At 42.9% G+C, this 26,163-nt stretch overlaps 2 protein-coding genes across 2 annotated transcripts; one reads left to right on the forward strand and one right to left on the reverse strand.

Annotated features, from left to right (window-relative positions):
• Positions 1 to 2,067: 2,067 nt before the first annotated feature.
• maneal (mannosidase endo-alpha like) lies at positions 2,068 to 17,562 on the forward strand (the record flags this gene model as incomplete). The annotated part of the gene is made up of 4 exons (XM_083760739.1): positions 2,068 to 2,575; positions 4,342 to 4,451; positions 16,614 to 16,690; positions 16,926 to 17,562. 4 exons carry the CDS (start codon positions 2,068 to 2,070, stop codon positions 17,560 to 17,562), a joined length of 1,332 nt encoding a protein of 443 aa, XP_083616865.1.
• Positions 17,563 to 20,819: 3,257 nt separating this feature from the next.
• Positions 20,820 to 25,741, reverse strand: yrdc (yrdC N(6)-threonylcarbamoyltransferase domain containing). The gene is made up of 6 exons (XM_083761043.1): positions 25,508 to 25,741; positions 24,794 to 24,989; positions 23,810 to 23,924; positions 23,294 to 23,413; positions 22,880 to 23,010; positions 20,820 to 21,079 (listed from the first exon to the last, which is right to left on the reverse strand). Exons 1-6 carry the CDS (start codon positions 25,686 to 25,688, stop codon positions 21,010 to 21,012), a joined length of 813 nt encoding a protein of 270 aa, XP_083617169.1. The 5' UTR covers positions 25,689 to 25,741; the 3' UTR covers positions 20,820 to 21,009.
• Between the last annotated feature and the right edge of the window lie 422 nt (positions 25,742 to 26,163).

Here is a 26,163-nt window from a genome sequence, read left to right on the forward strand (position 1 = left end):
ACTTACTATTGTACACATAGATTCTATACCGGACTTACTATTGTACACAGATATTATATACATGACTTACTATTGTACACAGAGATTCGCTGGGAAAAATAGTACAGAGGCAAAATGCCCCGAAAGTAAAAAGAGTCTACAATACAAAAATCTGTATTAAGTTGTCAGCTTGGAGGCATCAAGAAAGAGAGAGATCTCTCCCTTCATCATTAGCATTTATACTGTTTGATGCATGCAACTTTCCCCGCCCGTCCGGACGTGTCGTTTCTAATATAGTCACATTTCAAAACACCCCTTATGCATAAGTTTGTGCTAAACATTACAGTTCCTACATACTACCATATATGGGCCTTTAATAGTGGTTATCATATGCTGTAGTTTCATACTCTGATTACTCTCTCTCTGCTGTATGGAGAGGGCCTCTAACTTCCTGTCAGTTCTAACTGCCTTGCTCGGCTGTCTATGCACTTACTTCCTGTCTCATACAACGCAGGCAGCGACTATGACAGTTTTCATGTTAACCAGACTATGACATTTTCACATTAGCCAACATAAATCCATCCGGTCTGCGCAGGAGGGTCGGCCGCAGCGTGAGAAGATCCTCGTCCTTGGTTCGGCCACTCAGCTTGCTGGGGCGGTGGGGGGGGGGGGGGGGGGGTCCCCTGTCCCCCTGTCTACTATTGTAGACAGAGATTCTATACCGGACTTAATATTGTACACAGAGATTCGCTGAACCAAGTTGTCAAAATTGTGATGGTTGACTTACTACCAGGCCAGGATGACTCGGAGCCAGAGATGACAGAACCTTTAGCTTTATTTCTTGAATAAGCATCCACAATCCACCATTAGGCTTAAAAGTTTAGCATGTCATAGGCTAGCTGTCACACAGAACATTTTCTAACTTTCTGTATGGTCCAGTGGTATTTGCAATAGTCCATTGGCTGGTGAATGCTTTATTTAGCATTTTAATTTGATTTAATAATGATATACTTTAGTGTATTCTAAACCTGTGAAGCATCTTTGTAACTGTCACATGTGAAAGGTGTTCTACAAATGAACTGCCCACTCACTAACATCAGGTTTACGGAGTGCTAGGTATCAATTCATGATTTATGAGAATTGGAGACCCACCCACCCCAAAGTGTGAGCTTCTTGAAAGGCAGTCCTGTTAATTGTTACATTATAGCGGATACTCAGACAGCCACGTCACATTCTCTCGGCTGTGAGACACAGACAAAACATCCTGTTGCCTCCTCTCTGTCATAGGCCTAGCAGGTAGCATTGACGGGCTGTAGGCTAGCGGCTAGCAATCGCTGTCCACTGATGGTGGGAAATGCTATACCATGGACAGCGACGTGAGAACGTGCAAGTTTGCGACTGGGTTCTTGAGGACGGTCTGCGCGCACGACTCGACAACGATCTCATCTGTCAGATTTCCTGCCAGCACTGCAATGAATTGGAGCAGGAGAATGCAGCCGACGAACAAGCAATGGAAGACTAGCCTCTCTGACGCGTCAGTTTAATTATCAATGGGCGGAACGTCTTACTGTAAAACAACACGGAGAAGATCAGAGAGTTCGACCTGGGGAAGGGGTCGCGTGGAGAATAGCCTATCTATTCCACCCTGTCTCTATCCACTAGGCGAAAGGCAAGAAGAATAGCCAGGTAGACAATAATGTCGTATAGCCTACTGCATGGAACGCAATGCGCACATTTGGAAGATCGTTAATTTAGGTAAAAACCTCAAAAAGATAAAAGAAAAGATGAGACTGAATAGGCTAGAAGGGGGGGAACACCCGTAGCAAAATCGAACGGCGACATTTAATATGTCTGCCTGCAATCATGTAAAACAACAACATTTTCATGTTATCAATGAATAGGCTAGAGACGCGGTAGTGTAGGCTAGTCCTTAACAGCAACGTTGGATATCAAGCAAGATACTCTCAAGCCTATAGGTTGTGAATTGAACTTCCACCCGGTGCGGATCGAGGGACAGGGACGACTTGTTTACACACCCCATCAATCCTGCACGTTTGCAGCTGGCAGAGGACTCGCCTATATATGAAGATGGCAAGGCTACGAAAGAAAGCGTGCATAGCTTTGTTTCTATTCACGCTGTTCGTATTCGGAACTATGATGGGTTTGAAGACCCTGAAATCTAGTGACGGCTTCCCGGATTTGGCTCCGGGATTCGAACTCATACCGATGATAGGGGGGAAGATGGACCGGCGCTCCGTACCGCAAGATGCGGAAGTGTCCCCGGCGCAAGCCCAGCCGGCCCGCAACACTAAAGTAGTTCTATCCAACTCCAGCCCCGAAGGAACCGTATTTTACGACGTCCATATATTTTATTATATCTGGTATGAAACCCCGCATATGGATGGGAAATACATGCACTGGGATCACCTCCTAGTCCCACACTGGGACCCTAAAATCGCCGCCAGCTACCCGAGAGGGAGGCATATGCCGCCGGAAGACATCGGGTCCAGCTTCTACCCTGAACTTAATCCCTACAGTTCGAGAGATCCGGATGTGTTGGAGTCGCACATGGAGCAGATCGCAGCATCCGCAGCAGGTAGGGATCACCCGACAGGAAAGCTGTCACTGTGCGTCTCCAGCAACTAGAGCAGTGGCTCTAGTCTCATACCTTTACATTTCAAGGGTGAAATTGTAGAATGGTAGCGTTGAACTGTTCCCTCCATAGGCACAATCATTTCAGCACCAGCTTCACTGGACAGCTCCTTGTTCTCATATGCAGCCCTGAGTCATCTCGGAAGTTTCCTAGTTGTAAAAAGAGTAGAATTTTTATGGATGCCTTTAATGTACTCAGATAATCAAGGTATTTTGAATGGTTAAATAATATTCCAGATTCCACAAGAACCACATAGTAGAGTGGCTAACAACCTCAGCCTCTAATATCTCCCCCAGATTATAGGGATATTCCTTTCAGGGTAGTGTTACACAAAATACCCAATGGGTAAAATTAGAAGGTTACTATATTTTAGCAAAGGTTATGATGCCAAGAGACAACAACAGTTTTTCACGTACATTACTAACTGTGAAACTAACTCTTAAAATGGCACTGCTTATGGGATACCCAACACACTTTAGCATTCACACTGGGAGCTGTGCCTGTGTGAGCATGGTAGTGCCTGTGTTGAGCATGGTAGTGCCTGTGTGAGCATGGTAGTGCCTGTGTGAGCATGGTAGTGCCTGTGTGAGCATGGTATACTCACGGCAGTTGTACATGTGCATATCTGTCTGGGCCTTATTATCCAGAATGATGACCTGACCATCCATCGCTTTGAAACCACATGACATTAACATATGGATCAATTGGAGGTCCAGTCCAGGCACTTAGTTAAAAACAATCTATTTAATCAGAGCCTGCTGGCACAGACAGAGGCATAGATAGCCAGCCAAACCTTAAAGAGCACTGCTGTGGTTGATGACGGATTGTTTCAACGCTTCATGGCCTGGGAGCACCATAAATATAAAATAATGGCCATGGTCAAAACTGTTCCAATATACAGCAGACATGACTAGTTATAGATATTGTAATCAAATATTCCGCACAGCTCCTATAGTGGAGAGAGGAGCCGAGTCTGCATGCCAGCAGCAGTGGGCTGCTGTGTCTTGGCCAGGGTGATAGGCTATGTCAGCTTCCAGATATAAAGGCATTTCCCAGCTGTCTTTAACACGGGCAAACATCCTAGTTTTCTGCACCAAGGGGATTTGTGAGCTTTACTCATACATCTCTCACAGTTCACTGAGTTCAGAGACAGTGGCTGAAACCCTCAAAGTCCTCCCGAAATGACTTGCACATTCCAGTCAATGTGCTCAATGTGGAGTCAGAGGACCAAATGGTACAAATGGACCCTTACGGTTCTATTTACAGCTCTCCTACACCAAATCTCTATGGCAAAAAATAGCATGTAGTTATGTGAGTGAGCTTTACTTCGCCTCCACTCTGAAGGCTGATTTTTTGAGGGGCGCTACACAGGTTTAATGTTTGTCTTTAGTTCAATGTTTGTTTTGTAAACGCCATTGACAATGAAGGGAAAATGTAGGTCACAATGTCTCTTTATTGTTAACGGCGTTTAATGTTTGTGTCTGTACCGTTTGTTTTACATCACCTAATCAACATGAGTTATAGACTTTAATATATTAGCGCCCCTCACTTCACACGGGTGTGATTTCTTTGGTTCTATAGGTGAACGTCTTTTCTCATCTGAAAAGAAGAGTTGTGTTTAAAAAAAAAAACGATTCAATACTTTGGACAGAACCACTGCATTATAATACTGTACCCTAACCCTATAATACGGTGTGTGTCTTCCTCAGGGGTTCTGGTGGTGTCCTGGTATCCTCCAGGCATAGCTGATGATAACGGAGAACCCACTGAGGACGTGGTGCCAGCCGTACTGGATGCTGCCTACAGACACAACCTAAAGGTAAATGAATGACGTAGTCACATTCTTTCCACATCACACAGTTAAATCCTCCATGGAACTCCAAAGAGTGTACAAGGCATTTTAATGTGTAAACATATGTGCGTGTGTGAGAGAGAGTAAGACGGATAAAGGGAATAATATAGTAGGAAATGAGATGTAAAGAAGTTGTAACAAGATACATTCGTAAGTCTACAATCTCAGCATGCGGTATAGAGCATTTCTGTCTCAGTGAACAGCACAGCACAGAGAAACAGGAACTTGCATATTTGATATGATATCAAATATACAAATTAAAAATACCAATAAGATGCCCTGAGGGCGAGAAGCGCTGAAACAACAGAGCTTCTTAACACATAAAACACCATTGGCGTTGATCTATGTCAATTAATAAATGTTACGATTAATGCCAATGCCGTAGATGTACGGCAATTGATCTTTTATAGTGCTTTTTTGATTGATTAAGTCGTAATGCTACTCACGTTAGCTTTGGGTTTGCGAGCTGGTGCTGTCAGTAACACTGGATCACGCCATCTTGATTGCTGTGCGCATACAGACCAGGGGGGCAGTCAGCCAGATATTTCGTGAAGCCTCATTTGAAATCGGTAGTTCATATAATGGCCTGTTGGACTGCTGGACTGGACCCAAAAAGCCCCATAGCTCCATAGAGGCCCATGTATTTTGGCCCAACTTCACCTAGACTGTATTACCTTAATAAACATGGTCATGAATACTTTCTTCTTCCAGTCACTAGTTTAAAGTCTCATTTCTAATGTCATAATATTCTTTTTGGAAAATTATGGTCCCATTAATTAAAAAAATGACCATAAAGAAAAAAAAACATCGCGTATGTTCTGAGGGGCGTGGCTACCGTTACAGTCTATGATCGGGATTCCCCTCCCACTCGAGTCAAAATAAAAACCAACGGAGAAGAATGGGGGAAGTCCCGCCTCGTTGTCTGGGCAGCCAATGGCCAGCTGGTCCAAAACGGAGCCAGCCAATGGCCAGCTGGTACCAAACGGATCTAGAAAGATGGCGACTTACAGTGCAGGAATAACAGGCTTCATTTTACGTCCATGTTAGACCCGGCGAACGCTTTGTCCATATTTTTTACAGTCTATGATACAGACCCATTCTATCTGTTTCTTTCAATCGCCTGTATCTCCTATTCCTTGTCCCAGATGGCATTTCTGGTCAAAACAAGGTTTATTCCATGGCCCAGAGCCGGCGCTGTGATTAAGGGGCGATTAACACTATGGTCTCGGGTGTGCACTCGGGTACTCGTGTGCAGCGTCTGTGTGTTTTTTTTGTTGACGCTTGGCTCGTCGACTAGAGATTGTCACGTTCTTAAAAAAAACGGTCCAGAGACCCTCCCCCATGCGGTCCCGGGGACGGTTGGGGCGATCCGCTCCCGGGAACGGTACGCATCATTCACACTACCACAACATCTGCCAAGTGGTCCCGAGTGCGCACCCGGGACCATAGTGTGAATCGCCCCTGAGACGCTCAAGGAGGTTAGGGAGAAGTTGCAGAATCGCGACCATGCCAGGTCCGGGGATGCATTTTCCAAGGCACTGGTCGGCTCTGTGGGGAATCGCGACTATATGCTCATATATGGAGATCCCTGATGATCACGAGGCATGTCCATATGTGACGTGACGAACCAATGGAAAATGCATGTTTGCATAGTAAATGTGACCTTTGGTCGCAGCTAAATGATCAAATCTCAAAGCAGATATAATGTTTTGATATTTGATATTCTTTACTCCTATTCTTATTTAAAACGTAACTGCAATGTTTTGGTAGGGTAAAGCGATTCAGTTTCACTTTAGATTACATAATGGGTGTGCTGACCAGGCACAATGATCACAATAGCTAAGTACCTTGAATGGTATTAACAGTATTGTCGAGAGACGGTTACAAAACAGGAGTGGTAGTAGAAGGATTGAATAATTGGTTTGCCTATAAAACAATGTGTCAACGCGTTATTTTTCACTATTTTCTTTTTAAATAATGAATATTTTATGGTTTTGGGCATACAAGGTTTCCACCCGACAGGTTTGTCAGTCCACCAGTGCAGAACAGCTGGCACAGGACTCACTGAGAGGCCAAGCCTTCAGTATCCATCTGTTTGTGGCAGGACTTCAACAACAACAGGAGCTAATTAGTAGCTGTCAGTGTGAGAGGACAGTTGCACTCCAGGTGTGAATGTTTGGAATTATATGTGAAGCTTAGTGTTACATAAAAATCACACCCGTGTGAACTGAGTGGTGCAACTCCCCCCCCCCCCCCCCCCACCTCTCTCTCTCTCTCTCTCTCTCATTAGCAGGCAACAGTGCAGCACTATCCCTCTCTCTGTTTGTGGCACAACAGCGCCCCTACTGGTACTCATAGTCATATACTGGTGCTCATTAACGTCACATAGCTGGGTGAATAACACATAGGCGCATAGGTGAACACGGACATTGCTGTTCCTTGGAGTGGTTGCACCACTCAAAAAAGAGAATGTATCCAAGTCTTCCCTGGATAACTACAGATTACAACGAAGAGATGGAGAGCAAAAGACAAACTCAGACGGAGGTTGAATTGTATATAAATGATGATAATGCAAATGAATACAGCTGGTTCATGCACGGCTGTGTTTCTGTTATGTGCGCGTGGTTCTCCCTTCACACTCATTCACACAAAAGTTGAAAAACCTGCACAACCACAATACGTCGAGGAAAGTTAAACCTTTTCGATGTTGTTAGGGACCAAAGTGTTGGAATGTACAGTTCGACCGGCCTTGCCATCATTTGCGCCTATAGCACTAAGCCAGGCAAAAAAAACACCACCACCAACAAAAAATAGGTCAAAGAGTTGTGAGTGGGAATGAATCAATTGGGGAACACATCAGTGATAGATAGATGGGCTGGATGGGGGTTAGAGGGGAAAAACCACATGACCTCATGTCAATTAGGCTGGAAAATGGCCCGGCAAAGAAAGGAAAGACAACTATTTCCAATATCTGTATACCTCTTCTGCCTTCTGTCAGACACGTTGAAGGCTCATCAAAGTTTTACATGGACCGCTTCCTCGTAACACGATATTTAATGTCAGATGCGCTGCAGATACAGCTATGGAGATGGAGAGAGATGGGGGGTGGTGGGGGGGTTGTTATACATGGATGGGTACAGTAATAGGACAATAAATGAAAGAAAGAAAACACATGAGTTGACAGAATGGGAAAGAACAGAGAATGAGAGGGAAAACTAAAGGGAAAATAAGAGTGAGTTGAGAGACAGATGTGTGCAGCCGTGACCCCATTATGCTGTAGCAGTATTGTCGGTGACATAACTGTCAGTGTTTCATATAAATGGAGACCTCGTGTGCTCCTGTTGTAAACGGTAGCTTTACAGGGCTGTCAGTTTGTGAAAACACATTTGTTTGTGTCAGACACACCTGCTGAAGTGCGTGGGAGAGAGGAACGGAGATGTAGGAGAGACGTGTGTGTGTGTGTGTGTGTGCGTGTGTGTGAGAGAGAGTGCAAAAGAGAGAGGAGTGAGGGAAAGTGTGTGAGAGTGTGTGAGAAAGAGATATAACTAGAAAAAGTTCTCCTCTGAGCACAAGTCTTCGCCAGGTCAGGTAGGTTATTGTAATTGTGGCCTCCTCCTATAGGCCAATGTGAAAAGGGTGCCGTGTCTTCTTAGGCAGGGACACTGCATTCATGCAAGGTGGGAATGTGTGTGCAAAATGTCACATAAATCGCACGCCGTGTTCATTATTTGAGGAACTTTGGAAGCCAATCTTAGCCAATCAGGATGGAATATGGAAAATCGGACAGATCCGTGTTGATCCCATGACTATAGAGATGCCGTTCTGGAAAGGTGGAGCAGAGGTTCTGAACCAAAGTATGCCTCCCTCTGAATCGGCATCCAGGGAGTGTGTGTGCACAGTTTCGTAGCGACCGGGCCAACGAAGACGTAGATTAGCTGGTAACAGACAGACGGACATAGGGATGGACGGACAGGGTGCAAAACATAGTCTCCCCATGCCTTCGGCCCGGCATCGAGGATTCTCAAAGATTTTTATTGGACTCCTAGTTATTTATCTCTGGGACCTATCTACACTGTAAAAAGAGTGTTACAGAGCCTTAACCCATTCTGACCTGAGATCAGATTCATACAAGGTTTCCACTGGACACACACTGGGTCTGATTAACCCATTCTGACCTGAGATCAGATTCTAAAAAATGTCAGTCGTTCTTCGATTTTTCAAAAAATAGCAGACCTACAAGCTCGTATCGCGCCACTCGGTGGCGCGATATGAGCTTGTAGATCTGCTATTTTTAAATAGCTAAAGCACGACGTGATGCCAACACCAAAATGGGTCCCCGTTCAGAATGGATTAACTCCTCATTGACCTCTTGGGGGTCTCCGGAACCTGACATCAAAAACCATTATAATGAATATACATTTGAGACAGGATGGGATATATTACTTACGTACGTATATACAAATGTTGTTCAAGATTTCTTCGAAAATATGTAATATAAATTAAAATAAAAAAATTACAAATAGCTGATGCTATATCAACTAATTTAGCCCCCACTTTGAGAACCACTATAGCAGGTGGCACGCCATGAAAACAATCAAAGTGTAGGTGTATTTGTGTTTGCACATACAGTATGCATGAAAAGCTATTCATGTGTCTGTGTAAACTGCCCCTGTGCTGTAACAACTCCCCCCTAACCATTAACCAAGGCACCATCAATAATGCAGCAACTTTTGTTCACACTACATGTTTAAACAAAGCCAACCAGCCTGCTGCTACAGGGCATGACTGAGGCAGCTGTGTATGAAAGAAATCACCTTCTGCCATCCTACCTCAAGGCTGCTCCGGTTGAACACGGGAGTGGATCAGAATTTCAGTTTTCTGAAAAAGCTGTGTTTCTATGTCAGTCGTTCTTCGATAAATAAATAAAAAGCAGACCTACAAGCTCGTAGTGCGCCACTCGGTGGCCCAAAATGGGTTATACTGAGACGCGTTGTGACTTGTGAGCTTGTAGATTGGCTATTTTGGTGCTATTTTAGTATTAATCAGAGTATGAGACAACTAATCTCCAGTTCTTATGCCTAGTTGCACATCACGTGTGGATTGGATACATGATAGAAAAGATTACGTTTGATCATTTGAGTTCAAAATAAAGAATGAACAAAATTAATTTAGTCAATTTCCTGTTGCAAGGATAGAGTTAAGCCTGCATTTCCTTTTAGAATTGCAGTTCAGCCTAGTGTGTTAGAATGAGATGTAAAAGCAGAGTGCATGTCCAATTTACACCATGCAGCCAAGTGTAAACGTAAATGTTTTCCGAATGCAAATTTGCTCACACAAGCCTGATGATGAGGCATTGTGCAATGCACAGTAAACACAAACTCCAAGGTTTATAAGCACATCCGTAACTTAACATGCAGCAGAGATGTCAACAAATTGAGCTGGACACATCCAATACGAAGCAAACTGATTCATTGCAATGGAAGTAATTCAAGCTTAAAAAAGCAGGCTGTGGCTGAAAGGTTGCCACTCAGAATACCTTGGCCTTGCTGGAGAGACCGTGAGGGGAAACAGTCAAAGTCTTGTATCTGCTGAAAAAGAGCATTCCATATTCAATACATTTTAACCCATTCTGAACGGGAACCCATTTTGGTGTTAGCATCATGTCGTGCTTTAGCTATTTAAAAATAGCAGATCTACAAGCTCATATCGCGCCACCGAGTGGCGCGATACGAGCTTGTAGGTCTGCTATTTTTGAAAAATCGAAGAGCGACTGACATTTTTAGAATCTGATCTCAGGTCAGAATGGGTTAATCAGACACAGTGTGTGTCCGGCGGAAACCTCGTATGAATCTGATCTCAGGTCAGAACAACATATGTGTTCAGAAGCATTTGGCCTGGTCCTCTGCCAATCAACTTGGTTTAGTGTCAGTGGTTTGTCAGGCCTCTCAACCTCTCAGCCCTGCCTGTCAGCTCCGATACCGCATTTATTTCTTCCACCGTTTGGCTGCAGGCACAGAAATGATGCATCTGTGCTGGAGCAAAAAGGCAAGATTAAGCACGCGATACGACTGCAGTGGTTGTACTATGCATGCAGTCAGGAGAAAAATATTTTCGGCTGAATTAAAGCCACGCTTTATGGTCAGCAATGACCTCATCAAGCTGTGCGATGTATGCCGGCTTTTACAAAGACACATTTTGAACCATGTGGATCTCATAGTCAGGATTCATTCACATTGGAATGGCGTACTGGCTTCCTTGTGGATCTCAGACTTCACGTGGCCATGCCTGTGATGTCAAAGGTGGTCAGGAGGTGCACGCACATCCCAGGCTAATTCAACGGGTGCTCGAAAGAAAGAATAAGTCTGCACACCGTTTTGAAAGCTCCCCAAAAACTTTATTTACCAAGGCGGGGGGAAAAAAAGAACACACAACGTTTCAGCCTCTGTGGCCTTCGTCAGGTATATTGGATAGCAGCGCATAATAGGACAGGTATATATGGGCAGCAGCGCATATAGAACAGGTATATATGGGCAGCAGCGCATATAGGACAGGTATATAGAAGGTATAACAATAAGGTATAACAATAAGCAATCACACCTGTGGACAGTGGACACCCTATTTGGGATTGAATTTGGCTATGACAAAAAATGAAGCCATATGCTATATCCCTGTGTGGCCACCAGGGGAAGAAATCATCACACATATACAAACATCAAGAACCCATATACCAATCCTAGCTCCCTGAGCTAGAGTAGCCTACACACACACGCACTGTCAATTCTATGTAATAACGTAGTTAAAAACACACACAAAAGACAAGACCAAAACTATTTACAGGAATGGTTTGATATTGAACTCTTCATTAAGCCCGTATGGTGTTCAAATTATAAATGTGGAACATTTCTCTTTGTCGCTCCTGATTTCCCCCTCTGGGGGGGGTTTGTCCACCTTTTCAATGCCCACGTAACGAAACTGGCTAATGTTGTGGCCAGCTTGCTTAAAATGCAGAGCCACAGGGTTGCACTCGTCCCCGCATCTGATATTAGAGCGATGCGCTCATACAGGTACGGAGGACTCGGTTTGTGTGTTGGTGACACACAAATTAGCTATCTGGATGTGTTGGTCATTAAACATGATAACACGATACAGACAGATCTGTATAGCAAACCCACAGACAGAAACACTGTTTATATTTTGTTTTATACTTTTTATCCCACGACTTTTTCACCCCTGTGTCAATTATCTAATGTGATCCTGGGCTCTACACACCCTCCACCAACTTAGTCCACATATATGGGGGACATGGGGAGAGCAACGGACTTGAACTCCTGCTTCCTTCATGCCCGAGTGTCCAAGTTGCTCCTTTACTCCCTGGTTGGACATAGCGCATGGAAGGAACACGTTATTCCAACCAGTTCCTTTCCCCTCCACCAGGCGCCCTGGCTGGCCAGGGGGAGGCAGTTTAGAGACCAGGATTACTGCATGTTTTTGTGAGGGTACCTACCCTCACATGAAACACTGTTTTATGAGGGGACAGTATTCACCCCACTCATCTGGTTAAAAGTCTACCTATTAGCCAGTTTTATCGAGCTCGAAGGGTTTGCAGCACAGATGCTGGTTATCATGCAACAGCTATCTCACCAACAGATATTTGGAAAGAGGGTATAAGCAGGAATGGTTGGATGTCGCTGTTGACCGTTTAAAAAATAAGACACAAGAGGAATGTCTCTGTGTGCTCAGATACTTGCCTATGGGTTTCGAATTCAAAAAGATAATTTCTAAACAGTTGGCATATTATCCAGTCAGACCCTAGGCTGTTTACACAAACCCCAGCTGTGCTGTTTAAGCGCCCTCCTAATTTAAGAGACCAGCTGGTTAGATCGTATACACCTGAGCCGAGAAATAGTAAAAGAGCGAGCATCGCTCTAATATCAGACGCGGGACGAGCGCAACGCTGTGGCTCTGCATTTTAAGCAAGCTGGCCACAACATTAGCCAGTTTTGTTATGTGCGGGGCGTTGAAAAGGTGGACAAACCCACCCAGAGGGGGAAATCAGGAGCGTCATCTGCTACAAAGAGAAATGTTCCACATTTATAATTTGAACACTATGGCCCCCTGTAAAAACACTGTCAGAGTATTATGTTTAGTATTATGCTTAGTTTTTCTACTAGATTTCACTAAAGGGTTATATTATTTTTAAGGTTAGTTTTCTTCTATAAAGATGTATTATTCATTAGAAAAAAGAAAATCTTAATCTAAGCTGCGTAAGGCAGCCGACCACAGACAAATTTTTCAGAGTGGGACACTTAAGTTCCACATATCATTTTCCAAGGTATCTTTTATCTTTTGGAGTGCTTTAAAACCCTTGCATGATCTTCTGCTGATGAGGACAAAAAACGCTGGCTCTGATCATTTGGAACAGTAAAGCAAATTTGCTAATGCAACAATTCAATAATTGCCTTGCTCCAGTCAATTGAGCGGCGGAGTAAAACAGAACGGCCTGTGTGAGGCTTCTTTTCTCTCACCAGGACACACGAGTAGGATCAGCAGAAAGAGATGGCTCTGGGAGCCATGGCAACAGGCCCCAAACGTATCCGATGTAAACACGGATCCTCTGCAATCTGCTTTGAAAAGCAAAGAGACAGCAGGTCACCTGCTGATCTGAGAGACGCTTCAGAGAATAAGCGGGCATTATCGGTTGTAAAGCTGCAGCATCATCAGGCCCATAAGAAGTTCAGGTTGCACTTTTCCCAAATGACGTTACATTGTTGAAGGGGCTGATCAAATGACACAAAACCTTTGTTTTTCCCAGCACAATCTGCTGACTTAGCAAGATCTCTTTACAGCCAAACGTTGTTTTATATTTGTACAAATATACACATTCTGGGATCTGCCAAGTACCCCCACAATCGTCCGCTGTCAGTCAACTAACAATACCACTTGGAGCAGCAAGTTCACCTACAGTGTAGCTGTAGGACATAGCAGTGGCATTTGTTTTACTCAGAATGAAATGTTTTATGGTCATGATTCACCAGGACTCCAGGAGCCTGGATGGCTTGGTTCCAAGTAATTTATGAATACTACATTATGCCCTATGAGAGTAGTTGAGGGAGTGGAGAGTGTCAAATGCATGCCTCTTTTGGACTACAGGTTAATTACCTTCTATAACCTGAAACTTTCCAGAACCCGTTAAATTCAGTGATGTGTTTTTTTTTGGCATTTACATTTAAAAAAGAAAAATATCTGATCTACAAAGTTACAACGCATAACGGCATGATGCGTTGAGCTCAGAGAACACAGCTGGGGTCAGAGACTCACAGACTTTTTTTTAAAGAAAAAAATAAAATACAAATACAAATATAAAATTTGAATTTCTTTTGAAAGACTTAATTAAGTTAACCAAGTAACCAAGTAAGCATAAAGCAAATCCAATTGGCATCATACTTTTGCAGCACTATATGTTGCTAACAAATGAATGCCCCCTGCCCTCACATTGGGTAATGCAGCGAACATGAGTACTTTTTGATGTATATAAAATCTAAATGGTTAGAGAATGGGTGAAGGCGACTAGAGGCTGGGCAGGGAAGAGAGAGAAGGGTGGGGTGTATGCCTTATGGGTGTCTCTGACTCAGCTTGCTTCCGTGAACAATTTGCGCCCGGGGGGGAACTGTTCCCAGTCTGTAAGTAGGCCACATTAACTGCATGCAGAAGAGGACATATCTATATGACCTATGGCTGACCCAGTGATACCATCAGCTGGGGCATCCAGCTGCACTGGGTGGAATCCAGCTAGATCCCATTAATTTGTATGACGCACAGTTGGCATGTAATGCTGTGTGTGTGCGTGTGTGTGTGTGTGTGTGTGTGTAGTTGACAGTCTTCTATGATGTTAGATGCCAGTAGTTATGAAGTGTGACTTCAAAAGGTCAGGATGGAGTGTTATTTTACTCCCTCATTGTGTCTCGGTTTACTGCGTAAGTGTATGAGTCAAGATACAATCCAATGATACATATTCACCATATTCACACGGCGGTTAAGCTAAAGAAATACCCCGCATTGGGGAGGTATTTCTTCCCAGCTCGCAAAATATGACGTGCGAGAAAATGGCCGCTGTGTGTGAATATAGTCAATTGCATGACACGGACACACTGAACTTCACTCTGTCATGGCGTCTATGTTTGTGTGGTCCTGAAATGCTTGGCTCCGTCTCATTTACTTGTAAATGGCCACAGTGTAATGGCCCAGCACGTCAAGGCCAGAAAATGAGCATAGCCATTACAGCCGCTAGCTGCACTCAACCGCAGCGGACAGGAGACCGCGACAGCTCTTTTTTCACCGAGGGAAAGAATTACATAGGAGGAAAAAAATTGTCTAAAATTCTGTAATAGCTTGCCAATTTTAAATGGATTCAGTGGTTTGTCTTACTTTATTACAGCAGGCTGTGCTGTTATATGAAATCCAGCAGACATTAATCAGATTACCAGGAGTTCTGCCACCTCAATCACAGATTCCGAAAACCATTGATTTATCCAGCCTCCTTTCTCTTTCCATCACTACTTTTCTCTCTCCTTCTCTATTCAAATTAAAATGTACACGGAGTACATTTTGAGGACACCCTCAAAATGCTAATTTATTTTTCCAAAGCCAAAAAGGCACTTGTCTCCATTAGTGACAGCGGTGATTTGCTTTTTATTAGCTACAACTCATGGATTATCTATACAGGGTCACAGTTTCAAACACCACACTAGACTATAGCCAATTCCGTTTATGTCATAGTGACAGGCTCACTGTCAGTGGAAGTCCCATTTATATATTTGTTTTCGAAAGTTCAATGGGCTTTTGTTTCTTCTTCAAATCAAACTCACCCCTGATGTCACTTTAATGGCCAATACGCATCCTGAACCAGTTAAACATTATCAAAATAATCAAATCCACAAAATAATCAAATCCACACTTGGTTGACCAGATTCTCAATGGCTCTATACCTCCTGCTTTCACTCAACACTAAATATGTTCACTAAAAATAGCCAAATGTTAACCCTAGAACAGGCTTTATAGCAAAAGGCGATGCACACCTCAAAAGGCTGGTGACAGGTGCGTAGGGCAATAGAGCATATAATGAAAAGGGTATCTTTGAAAGACAAAGAATAGGTCCTGCACACATGAAAGACACTTGCCAAACAAATGTTGCTCTGTATTAGGTCGACGTTTCGGTTGCTTGGACCTTCATCAGGACAGGACATTCTTTTGGCAAGTGTCTGACAGTGTGGTGGGACCTATTCTTTGTCTTTCAAAGATACCATTTTCATTATAAACCCTAGAACAGGGACACTAGGGTTTAAGTGGTTAAACACTTGCCTTTTCTGGGGGGGAACATTCACCAAAAATAGCTGATCTACAACTGTAGGCTATTTGTCTGTGAGAGATTTGGTGAGAGACGAAAAAATCGGTTTGAATACAATTGTCACGCAAGTCTGCTTCTCTGACTAGACTAGAGGGTTTAAGTGGTTAATGGTGGCTGCATCCATACTCTTAAGCCATTCTTGTACAGGGCATGTCCCATGGGTATTATACGTGCTACACGAGCATTTCACTTTGATCATACATAATTCAGATATGGAATTCTCCACTGCTGCCTTGAAATATTCAACCGAAGCTCATCTTTACGTATGTTTCACTGCTGGTCTTTCTTTGGCTCTTTTGGCAAACAGCTAGTTCTAACTAGCCTGGGTTCCAGCCTGCTTCGCTGCGCTCCGTGAAATTGTTTTGTCACTCACTGCTCACAAAAAACAAATTCACCAAACGCAGCGAAGCCAGCTGGAACGCAGGCTACGTTCTAACAGAGCCTTTAACTGACATGCTCCCGAGGGCGACCATTTAGGGCAGACGCTGTGCTACATAGACATAGTGCAGCACAGCATTTATCATGACACTCAAATGGAGTGGAAGAGACATTCCTTTTTCAAGCATATCCTACACAGAAAAAACCCAGAGTTAATTTAACTGGGAGTGTAAATAATAGATCCTTTACAGATAAATCTTTACACTCTTGCATAGCTGATTTATTTTTACGGTCTACTCTAAACAAAACAAATGCCAAACTGATACTGTATCTGCCCATGTTTCCAGGTTGCGTTTCATATGCAGCCATACAGAGGAAGGAATGACCAAACAGTCCATGACAACATCAAATATATCATTGACAGGTAGGTAGGTGCACCCTCCATCACTGTGAGAGAATTGTAGTTAGCACGCTGGATTGCTTATGAATCCGTTGATTGCTTTTAGAATAGCCATTATTATTTTAGGTCTATACTTGATGACTACAAACGCATTTTACCAATGGCTGTATGTGACTGTGTTGCTCCTGAAACTATCAAACAGACCAAGAACACTACAATTATGACCTGAATTAATTAAATTATTATTATTCTTTTTAAGGTATGGTGACCATGGAGCTTTCTATAAGTACAAGACGAGCACAGGGAAGAGCCTTCCTCTGTTTTACATCTACGACTCCTACCTGACCCCTCCGGAGTCCTGGGCCGAACTCCTGACCTCGTCTGGGGCGCACAGTCTGCGCGGCTCAGCATACGACGCCATGTTCATCGCCCTGGTGGTGGAGGAGCGCCACAAGCACGACATCCTCTCCGGGGGCTTCGACGGCATGTACACGTACTTCGCCTCCAACGGCTTCTCCTTCGGCTCCTCGCACCAGAACTGGAAAGCCATCAAGGCGTTCTGCGACGGCAACAACCTCATCTTCATTCCCAGCGTGGGCCCCGGCTACATCGACACCAGCGTGCGGCCGTGGAACAACCACAACACGCGCAACCGCGTCAACGGACGCTACTATGAGACGGCTCTGCAGGCGGCGCAGAGCGCGCGGCCCGAAATCGTCACCATCACGTCGTTCAACGAGTGGCACGAGGGGACACAGATAGAGAGAGCGGTGCCAAGGAAGACGGTGACCCGTCTGTACCTGGACTACCAGCCGCATGGACCCGAGCACTACTTGGAGCTCACCCGCCGCTGGGCAGAGCAGTTCAACAAGGAGAAAGAGCAGTGGCTCATGTGAGCTTTTCACCAAAATTGTTGGCACACAAGCACTGGCATGCTCTGGGTTTTTGTTTTTTATGACAATGAGAATGGAAACGTATACTGTATGTGTTTGAAGAGTGCATCCCCACATGCAGGTCTGCACAAAGTCATAGAAATCTACACAAAGTGTGTAGGGAGGAAGGGAAGGGGGTCATTGTGACTCGAGTTCGGTTTTACAGTGGCATTAAGGGATAGTCTTAGGAAACCCTACTGCCCAATTGCTCCCATTGACAGACCAGATGTCTTAAGTGCTATAGAGGTCTCCCTCCCTCTCTTTTGCCTGCCTTATCTCCCCCCCCCACCCCCACCACCCGCTTTCACAAGCATGGACACATCAGGGGCATCTTAAAAAAGATCGTACTCTAGCTTCAGCAGTTGCAAGGACATTTTAGACTGAACACACTGTACTATCTGAGAAGCAACTGTCTGAAGTGACTTCTTTATCACAATTCCGGCTGCCGCTATCAAGTGACTTCCTTTTCCCTCAGCAGTGAAATAATAGAAGCAATGAGAAATAGACAAGGTATAGCCGTGCTATTTATACATGCTTTTCCTTCCATCGACAAAGGATCTCAGTGAGATATTAAAGCTTAACTCGGATCTTGAATTTAATCTGTGATCAGAAAGCTATAGCTACAGTAGAGCACTGGTTCTCAACATTGGGTCGGGGGACTACCAGGGGTCCAGATTGACCCATACCGGTCTGTAACTCTGAGTGTACAAACGGTTTGGTTTGGCTCTAGCGTTCCCCTGGTCTGACGGTGAGAACCAGTGCAGGATATGATCTCTGACTCTGGACTGAAGCTGTTCGGGTTTGGACCTACTGGTGAAGAGTGTACCAAATGATCATGTATCTTTGAAACATCAGCTTTTCATGACGATTTCATGACGACGTGCAGGTCATTATTTTAAATTGTTGTGAAAAGGCCTGAAGAATCACATGGGTAATGAGAATTGCACTGTGCCCACAGGACTCAGGGTGGCCTCATAATCACATTTTCCAGTAATTCCAAGAAAATCACAATACTGCATTGTTTCATATGACATACACAAGTCATTCTTGACATTGATTTAGATGCAATCCAATCATGATAGCCATTTAGCTAATGAGGCGTCACATTAATCAGTTAGGCAGAAAAAGTCAATTTCACCAAAATTACTAAATCTCTGGCATCGATTTAAATTCCAAAAAAGCCCAAGTGACTGCAGTAAGAATCATTTTTCCCCTCTCTCTGCAGTACACATGCTACATTGAATACACCTACTCCAGATTACTTCACCCACTGAAATTCCAATTATTTTAACGCTTAGACCAAATTAATGTGTCAACCTTTAGTTTTGGTATATGGATGAGATCATGTTCATGTTTTTCAGGGGGGAAAAGCCCCTATAAATTGCTCTTGCAAGTGTGTCTATATACTGTATTTACAGACAGTATATCGACATGCACTTGAAGACATGCTATTTTGTGAATAAAATGTACGACCTCTGCCGTGTCTTATGTTAATTATCCACATTTTGGATGGTCTGCTGCTACTTTAACATTTGAGATGGAGTTCAATCTAATTTCACACTACATTAACTCTGGTCTCTTTATTTTGGCATGCCATTATAGGCTAAATTAAAACATAACATAAGCCTGGACCATTAAAGGAATTTTCCATTTTATAACACTTCTATTTGAACATCTAAAATCGTGTGAACCCGACTGTTTTTAAGTTGCTTAATTTAATATTTAGATATTTCATTTGATCATTCATACCACCTATATAAAAGCACAGGCATTGAACTTCAAACTCCAATGTTAGGAAATGTATATTCATTGAAAGCATGGCCCTGAAGGAGCCCCATAATCAAAACATCACTGTCCCCTTGGGCATTAGGAACATATCAGTCTCGAGAAGCAGGGAAGTGACATGGTTAACATGAAGTTATGGGGTGGTATTATCGTCAGTGCTTAACTTCTTTACCTTTTTTTAAGTGGTGCAACCACTTCTACATCCAGCAATGTCCGTATGCGTCATGAGCACAAGTGGTGTGCGCATGAAATTGGAACGAGAGAAGTATGTGACATGGCTGCCACCTGCTGGACGCAAACGATACAAATTGGAACGATACAGAGAACCAATAGACGGGAGTTGCACCACTTGGTTCACACTGGTGTGATTTTACTATTTTGAAAAAAAGCTTGTACAGTATATCGGCTATTTGAACTATTCAAAAAAAATCAAATACTCTCTCTCACTCTCTCTCTTTCATATACTGGTGCTCATTAACGTCACATAGGTGAACACGGACATTGCTGTTCCTTGGAGTGGTTGCACCACTCAAAAAAGGCAAAGAAGTTTAGGGATAAGGGGTTTAGCACTGACAAAAATAGGGCCCTTAATCTCTAAATGCTGATCTACAAGCTCACAATGCATTATGTTGGGACACGTGAGCTTGTAGATCGGGTATTTTTGGCTAATCTTGACCCGCAGAACACACCGATGTTGCACACTCCTGATTGGCAAGAAAATACAGATGACTAAGTGACAAGGTGAACAGAAAGCTATAATAAGTATTTTCAAGAACACAGTAACAATGGAAACAGTATGATACATTTATTGTTGCCCTAGCCAATGTTCAACTAGAGTATTTGTGTACATCTTATTCAGATGATTTTCAAACCATAGTCACGATTCACACTTAGGGCTCTTAGTTCACACTTAGGGCGATACCTGAGTATGAGCAAAATGGCCACCATTTAATACTGTATAGTCAATGGTGTCACTTGGTCCAACAGTCAAGTATGATATTTCCAAAACTCTGAAAACGTAGGCTAATGAGCTAGTAGCTACAGCTACTGTGCTTGGCCATCCTGCTAACTGCAACTATCAAACCAATATTCCCCCCACCAATAAAATAAAACAAATTGGCACTCTTAATAAATACATTCTATGATTATAGTCTATACACAATGTACAAAGTCCAGTCTGTTAACGTTACTAGATTATGAAAGGACTCATGTGATTCAGACAATTCAAAGGATACTACTGGAGTGTACTTTTGCTTGACATAACCATACCCCGAGTAACAAACGAAAGTCCAACTAAAAATGCAACCGTCACTTCCTGAGTAAAACCTGCTTTGATGACGTTTTACTGCAAAAACACAAATCTCTCAAATCTGTGGACACAAGCCAACCCTAATAACAATGAAAGGGTTAAATTTGCCATCCTATAAGGCTCCTTCAGTCCAATCAAAAACAGGACTTTTTGCAGCAAGGGTGGTTTTCTTTGAAAGGTATTAGCGGCATGTTCCCAGGAAAATAATCATTCTTCCTTGAAAACATGAAAAGGATTGTCTTTTGAAGAAGCCCTGAAGCTCTGAAATTGTTGTGCATCTCAGCGTGTGTTGTGGGATGAGTAGAGGGGTTCAGCCCTCATTTATCTCCGGGGTCCTCCGACAGCCCATATTTACGCTCCAACAAATCCACCGTAGCGGAGAAGGCACTGAAAAGGGGACATTAAACAGTGCAATATAAATTTCTAGTTCTTGTTTTTTCTATTGTTCAGATTTGCCCCAGATCTATATTTCCAGGTGCCATCCTGTTTTGAATTGATTCTATTTTTGCATGGTGGCTATGTACTCTCTTCATGTATATACTTTTGCACCATGGTCACCTGTTATGTTTGCCAATGCCAGGTGCTTTGTCCTAGAAATACAGTAAGAGAACAATGCTAAGGTTGCACGCCAAATAAGGCCAAAAAAGGAAGGCGTGGGAGAGAGCGAAAAAGAAAGACAGAGTTAATGTTCATAAAAGATTGAGCCTGAAAACAATCTGCAGGTGCCTGTCTAGGGAGCGAGGACATGCCAAACAAGCCTAATACCCAAGCAGAAAGACTATTTTGACAAAATAAGTACATTGTCTGCCTTTTCACAGACTTCTTCCACAGAAGAGCAATTTGTACATATTATCAATGTCAGAAGTCATATTGCCTTCTGACATTGATACTATGTACAAATTGCTCTTTCAGTAGTAACATCAAAATCCTCACTGGCAAGGACAAATGCCTGACTAAGTTATGTCCCAGACAAACTTTACAGTTCCTTACAGACTAGTGACTACATTAAAAAATATTAAATCATAAACATTAGTGTTTTGTACAGTGTGCTCTAATTGTCTATTAAACATCACTTGCAGTGCACCTTAGTTCATTCACAATCTCTGACTCGATATATGCAGTGTGGGACATTAACTGAGAAATTTACTTTCACCACATCCAAATGTAAGCGCAAGGGTCCAGCATTACTAACAGTGAACTAGCAGTTTTGAAGGCACAAGTTCCAACTGAGCAACTGGGCACTAACACAGGCCTGAGCCTTGGCCCTGCCTGTTTTGACTACAACTTGCTCATCTGCACAGTATGTTACAGAGACTAACATAGCCTGTTATCCTGATAATGTACTATGTGGAGTAAAATGTCTTAAGTAAAGTGTCTTCTCCTTATTGCCAGTCTGAATGTGTATTGTGTACTCCCATTCTTTTTCACGTCACACTACACAATTCGCAGTCATTACACACTGCAATGACAAACATTGTGACTTCACGGACCAATCCGCAAAAAAAGATTATTCTTATTTTGAGAATGGTACAGTACATAAAACTGAAGAAATATTGGAATAAAATAAAACAGAATAAATGTAATGACGCAGAGAAAAGTATAAAAGTGAAAGGTCAAAGCAATATATTTTTGCACAATCAAGCAAATTAATTGAATGCATTTGGTGTAGTCAATGCCCTGGTAAACCAAACAATGATAAGGATGTGGCCTTGAGGCCTTCACTGGGTTACCATAATGAATAAACTAAAACTATTAATAATACATATAGATGTGTTATACAGTATTTAATTGAAATTAAAATTAAATTAATTAAACAGTCATAACTGACTGCATATATATAATAAATTATGTAGATATTAGATTTGTTTCTGTGTGGGAGACCCATCTAAAATGGAGTAGGCCATCATAAATACTGGAAAACAATGAATACTGACAGTCTACTTCCATGTTTAAAAAACAAGAGGGTTGTGCACATCCAGTCCCTCGCTGGTGCTGGACAAAGGTAGATAAGAAAAGGAAGTCCACACAACAGCTCTGCTCCACAGTGTTTTATTTATTTAAACACCGACATATAGTGACAATGTTTCCTCTGATGGTGTTTAAATAAATAAAACACTGTAGAGCAGAGCTGTTGTGAGGACCTCCTTTTCATTTGCACTGACTCTACTTCTATGTGCCATTACTCACCAACCAGGCCTGATGATGTGGTATTTGCCGAGCACCGATAGGTCGACCACTGTTGACCCCAGTCGGCTCTGGTCTCCTATTGGTCCGCCGTCTACCACCACTGCTAGCCTAGGCCACAGATCCTGAAACTCCTAGATACGAAAAAACACATCCGTGTTACAGACGACGAGAATATATAAATAAATGTGATTGACATTGTTAAGAATGTGAAGATAGGTTCACATAACTTAGGAGTTTAGTGTCTGTGTTGTGTGTGCACACCATTGCAGTAGTAATTATTTTGAAGGTATAGTCAAAAGTTACAAAATAAAAATATACAATGATATTTTGACAAGACTTTGCAGATGGACATTGCATCTCTTCCATTTATCTAAGAACAATTCCTCCAGAGACAAAAAGTTTATTTTCACTCACATGTACAGCCACGGTGCTGGTGTGTGTGCTGATGTTCGCGCTGGTGAGTGCAAGTGGCTCTGCACACATCTGGCAAAGGTTCCTCAGGAAGTCGTGGTCTGGTATACGTACGCCCACTAACTGGGGGGGAATAGGAATCAGTTGAAGATTGAGACCGAGTTCATATAGGGAATGGTTGAAGATCTGGTTGCAAAAGGGGTGAAGTGGTCCTTTGATGACCATATCAAATCCATTTTGAACGACTGGATGGATGACCATGTGCACATCATAGGGCTGGGCGATATGACTTCAAATCAATATCTGCATTATTTCGCTATAATTTTGCACGTCACCATTGTACACCAAAGTATAATACAGGGCTTAATGCAAGTAGTAAATCAGTCTAATCAATTTAGTTGATTATAAAAAATAATTAACACACACTCTAAGTCTGTGGTCCTAAAAGTCAGATTCAACATATTTTGGTTAAATGCCCAGCCCTAGCACATCAGTGCCCAGTTTGAGGGATGGACTTACCGGAGTGAAAGGGTTGAGGTCTGGGTTGAGTACCTCTGACCTTTCAAACACCAGAGTAACTGGACCAGGCAGCAAGTCCCCTAGAAGCTCATCCTTCACCTTCACCTTACAGTACCTGTACAGACAGAACACATACACATCACCCGCAAGGTCAAATGTATTATTTTGAGTTTGCAATTCTTTAAAGGAATGGGCATAAGTGGGCAATTAACAGAAATATTTTAAAACCAAAATTTGGAACCTACAGTATAAACACCTTAATCTTTCTCATGTAGGTAAATCAATTAATCAAGGAGAATTTGCCAAATATTTTCAACATATATCATAATATCAAGTATATATGTACACACACACACACACACTACACTGACTTAATATAGATCAACTAGAGAGAGAGATCAACTCAGTCGACGATTAGTCCAATTAAGCACTTAAGCTGTATTATACAGTACTTTGTTGTACAACAGTGCCGTGCAAAGCCGATCTACAAGCTCACAAAGCTCATACAGTGTTTTCACAAATTTTCAAAGAATCCGTGCAGCAATTACCTGTCCAATTGATTTTAGTTACTCTTATGTTTTTTGCTACAAGAGTATGGAATCTGAAAAAGCATTTATCTTATTTCAATTGACTTTTCATATTTGCCATTTCATTTGAATTGTGGCAGCTTTATGCGTCCATAAAGAGACTTTAAGAGAGGTTTAAGTCAAGCACTTTGACGTTGTCTGTTTAAAGCCACAGTAATTGGCTCCATGTGCCACATTTTGGATGTAGTAATGTAGCAACTACAGACTAAAGACAATAAATATTTTCATGGAAAAAATGAGAATGTGTGAGAATCGTGATCTCAATTCTTGTGGAGGAAAACTGAGATTCACATTTGTCCTGCAACACTAGTGATACATATAATTTACATTTACAGGTATATTGTAATTGTAGCAAAAGTGGACACTACACATTCTTTCAAAAACGACTGAATCGTACTTAAAAATGTCCTGGGTTTCTCCGACACAAATAGCCAGCGGTTTGTTTCCGTTTCGTCCCTTGATGTTGTACATCTTCTTGATGGCCTCAGAGTTCTGTGCCAGACACGCCAGGCCATAGATTGTGTCAGTGGGCACCGCCACGACGTGGCCCTCCTTCAGAGCCTCGGCAGTGACGTTCAGGGTGGCAGCGCCATCTACAGGACAGACAAACAAACCTGGGCATCATCTGCATGTAAAGCACTTTGCAAGTTTGCAATCCATACTACTTGCAAGGCTGATCTTTAAACTAATACTATAGCTTTTATTAGTGGGCGTGATTTGTGAGAGGCTGTCTAGTAATCAGAAGGTCACCGGTTGGCCCTTAGTGTACTGTGAATGTGTCGACAAGCTGTCTTGCTCGGGGACTCTCTCTGGCCATCTCCAACATGACCATCTGAGCAGCCATCAGCCGGCCCTGGGTAAAGCTGCTGCAAGCGACACCGTCGTGCTCGTACAAGACCCATTGATAGAGCGCGTGCGCTTCATCAACACGGTACACACCACCATGAGCCATGAGGACTAATGTTTTGAACTGGAGTCGGAACGTGTGTGGAACATTACACAATACATAAGGGGTGGGAACTATTGGGTCACCACAGGGGGATTCTTCTACAGATTCCAAATCAACAGAACTGTAGTAAGTGTAAGTTCGTCGCACTGTACGCTACGTTACCTGGCGGCTGGCCCTCACGCCGGTGGGCAGATGGTCCATTGGCAGTCGCTGGTGGTAGCAGAGGCAGCACTTTTGTTTTCAGTTCTTTACACATCACTGGTCGTCGTGTCGTGGCAGAGGCAGAACTGTGAGCGTTTCTCGATTGGATCAATTTAAAACAAAGATTATAAGCGCGCTTCATAAAACACCGCTTCGTACACGTACAACATACATTACATACACACACACGACTACTGCACCCATAACTCTATGACTGCACCATGTTGTGTCGCTAGAATGAATGATGAAACCTCTTCCGGGTAACGCCCACAGACGGTTTCTTAAAGTGACCAAGGACTATAAAATAGCACAAGGCTTTATTGCTGATTACAGTGGTGTCCACTGTCCAGTAGCCTAGTACCGTTAGAACTTAGAACTTAAACCAGGATGCTTCGACTTCTGCCTTCTCCCTGAAGCCGACCCTTGTTATATATTCTCCTACTATGCCTGTCACGATGACTAAGCCAGTTTAATCTATCCATATATGGTTCTACCCCATTACCCCAATATGATTTGGGGTGCCATGTCATCTGCTCGTTGTTGGTACACTGTGTTGTATCAAGTCCAGAGTCAACACAGCCATCTATCAGGAATCAGGATATTTTAGAGCACTTGTG

This window comes from Protomyctophum parallelum (assembly GCF_964188405.1).
Source record: "Protomyctophum parallelum genome assembly, chromosome: 3".
NCBI lineage: Eukaryota > Metazoa > Chordata > Actinopteri > Myctophiformes > Myctophidae > Protomyctophum > Protomyctophum parallelum.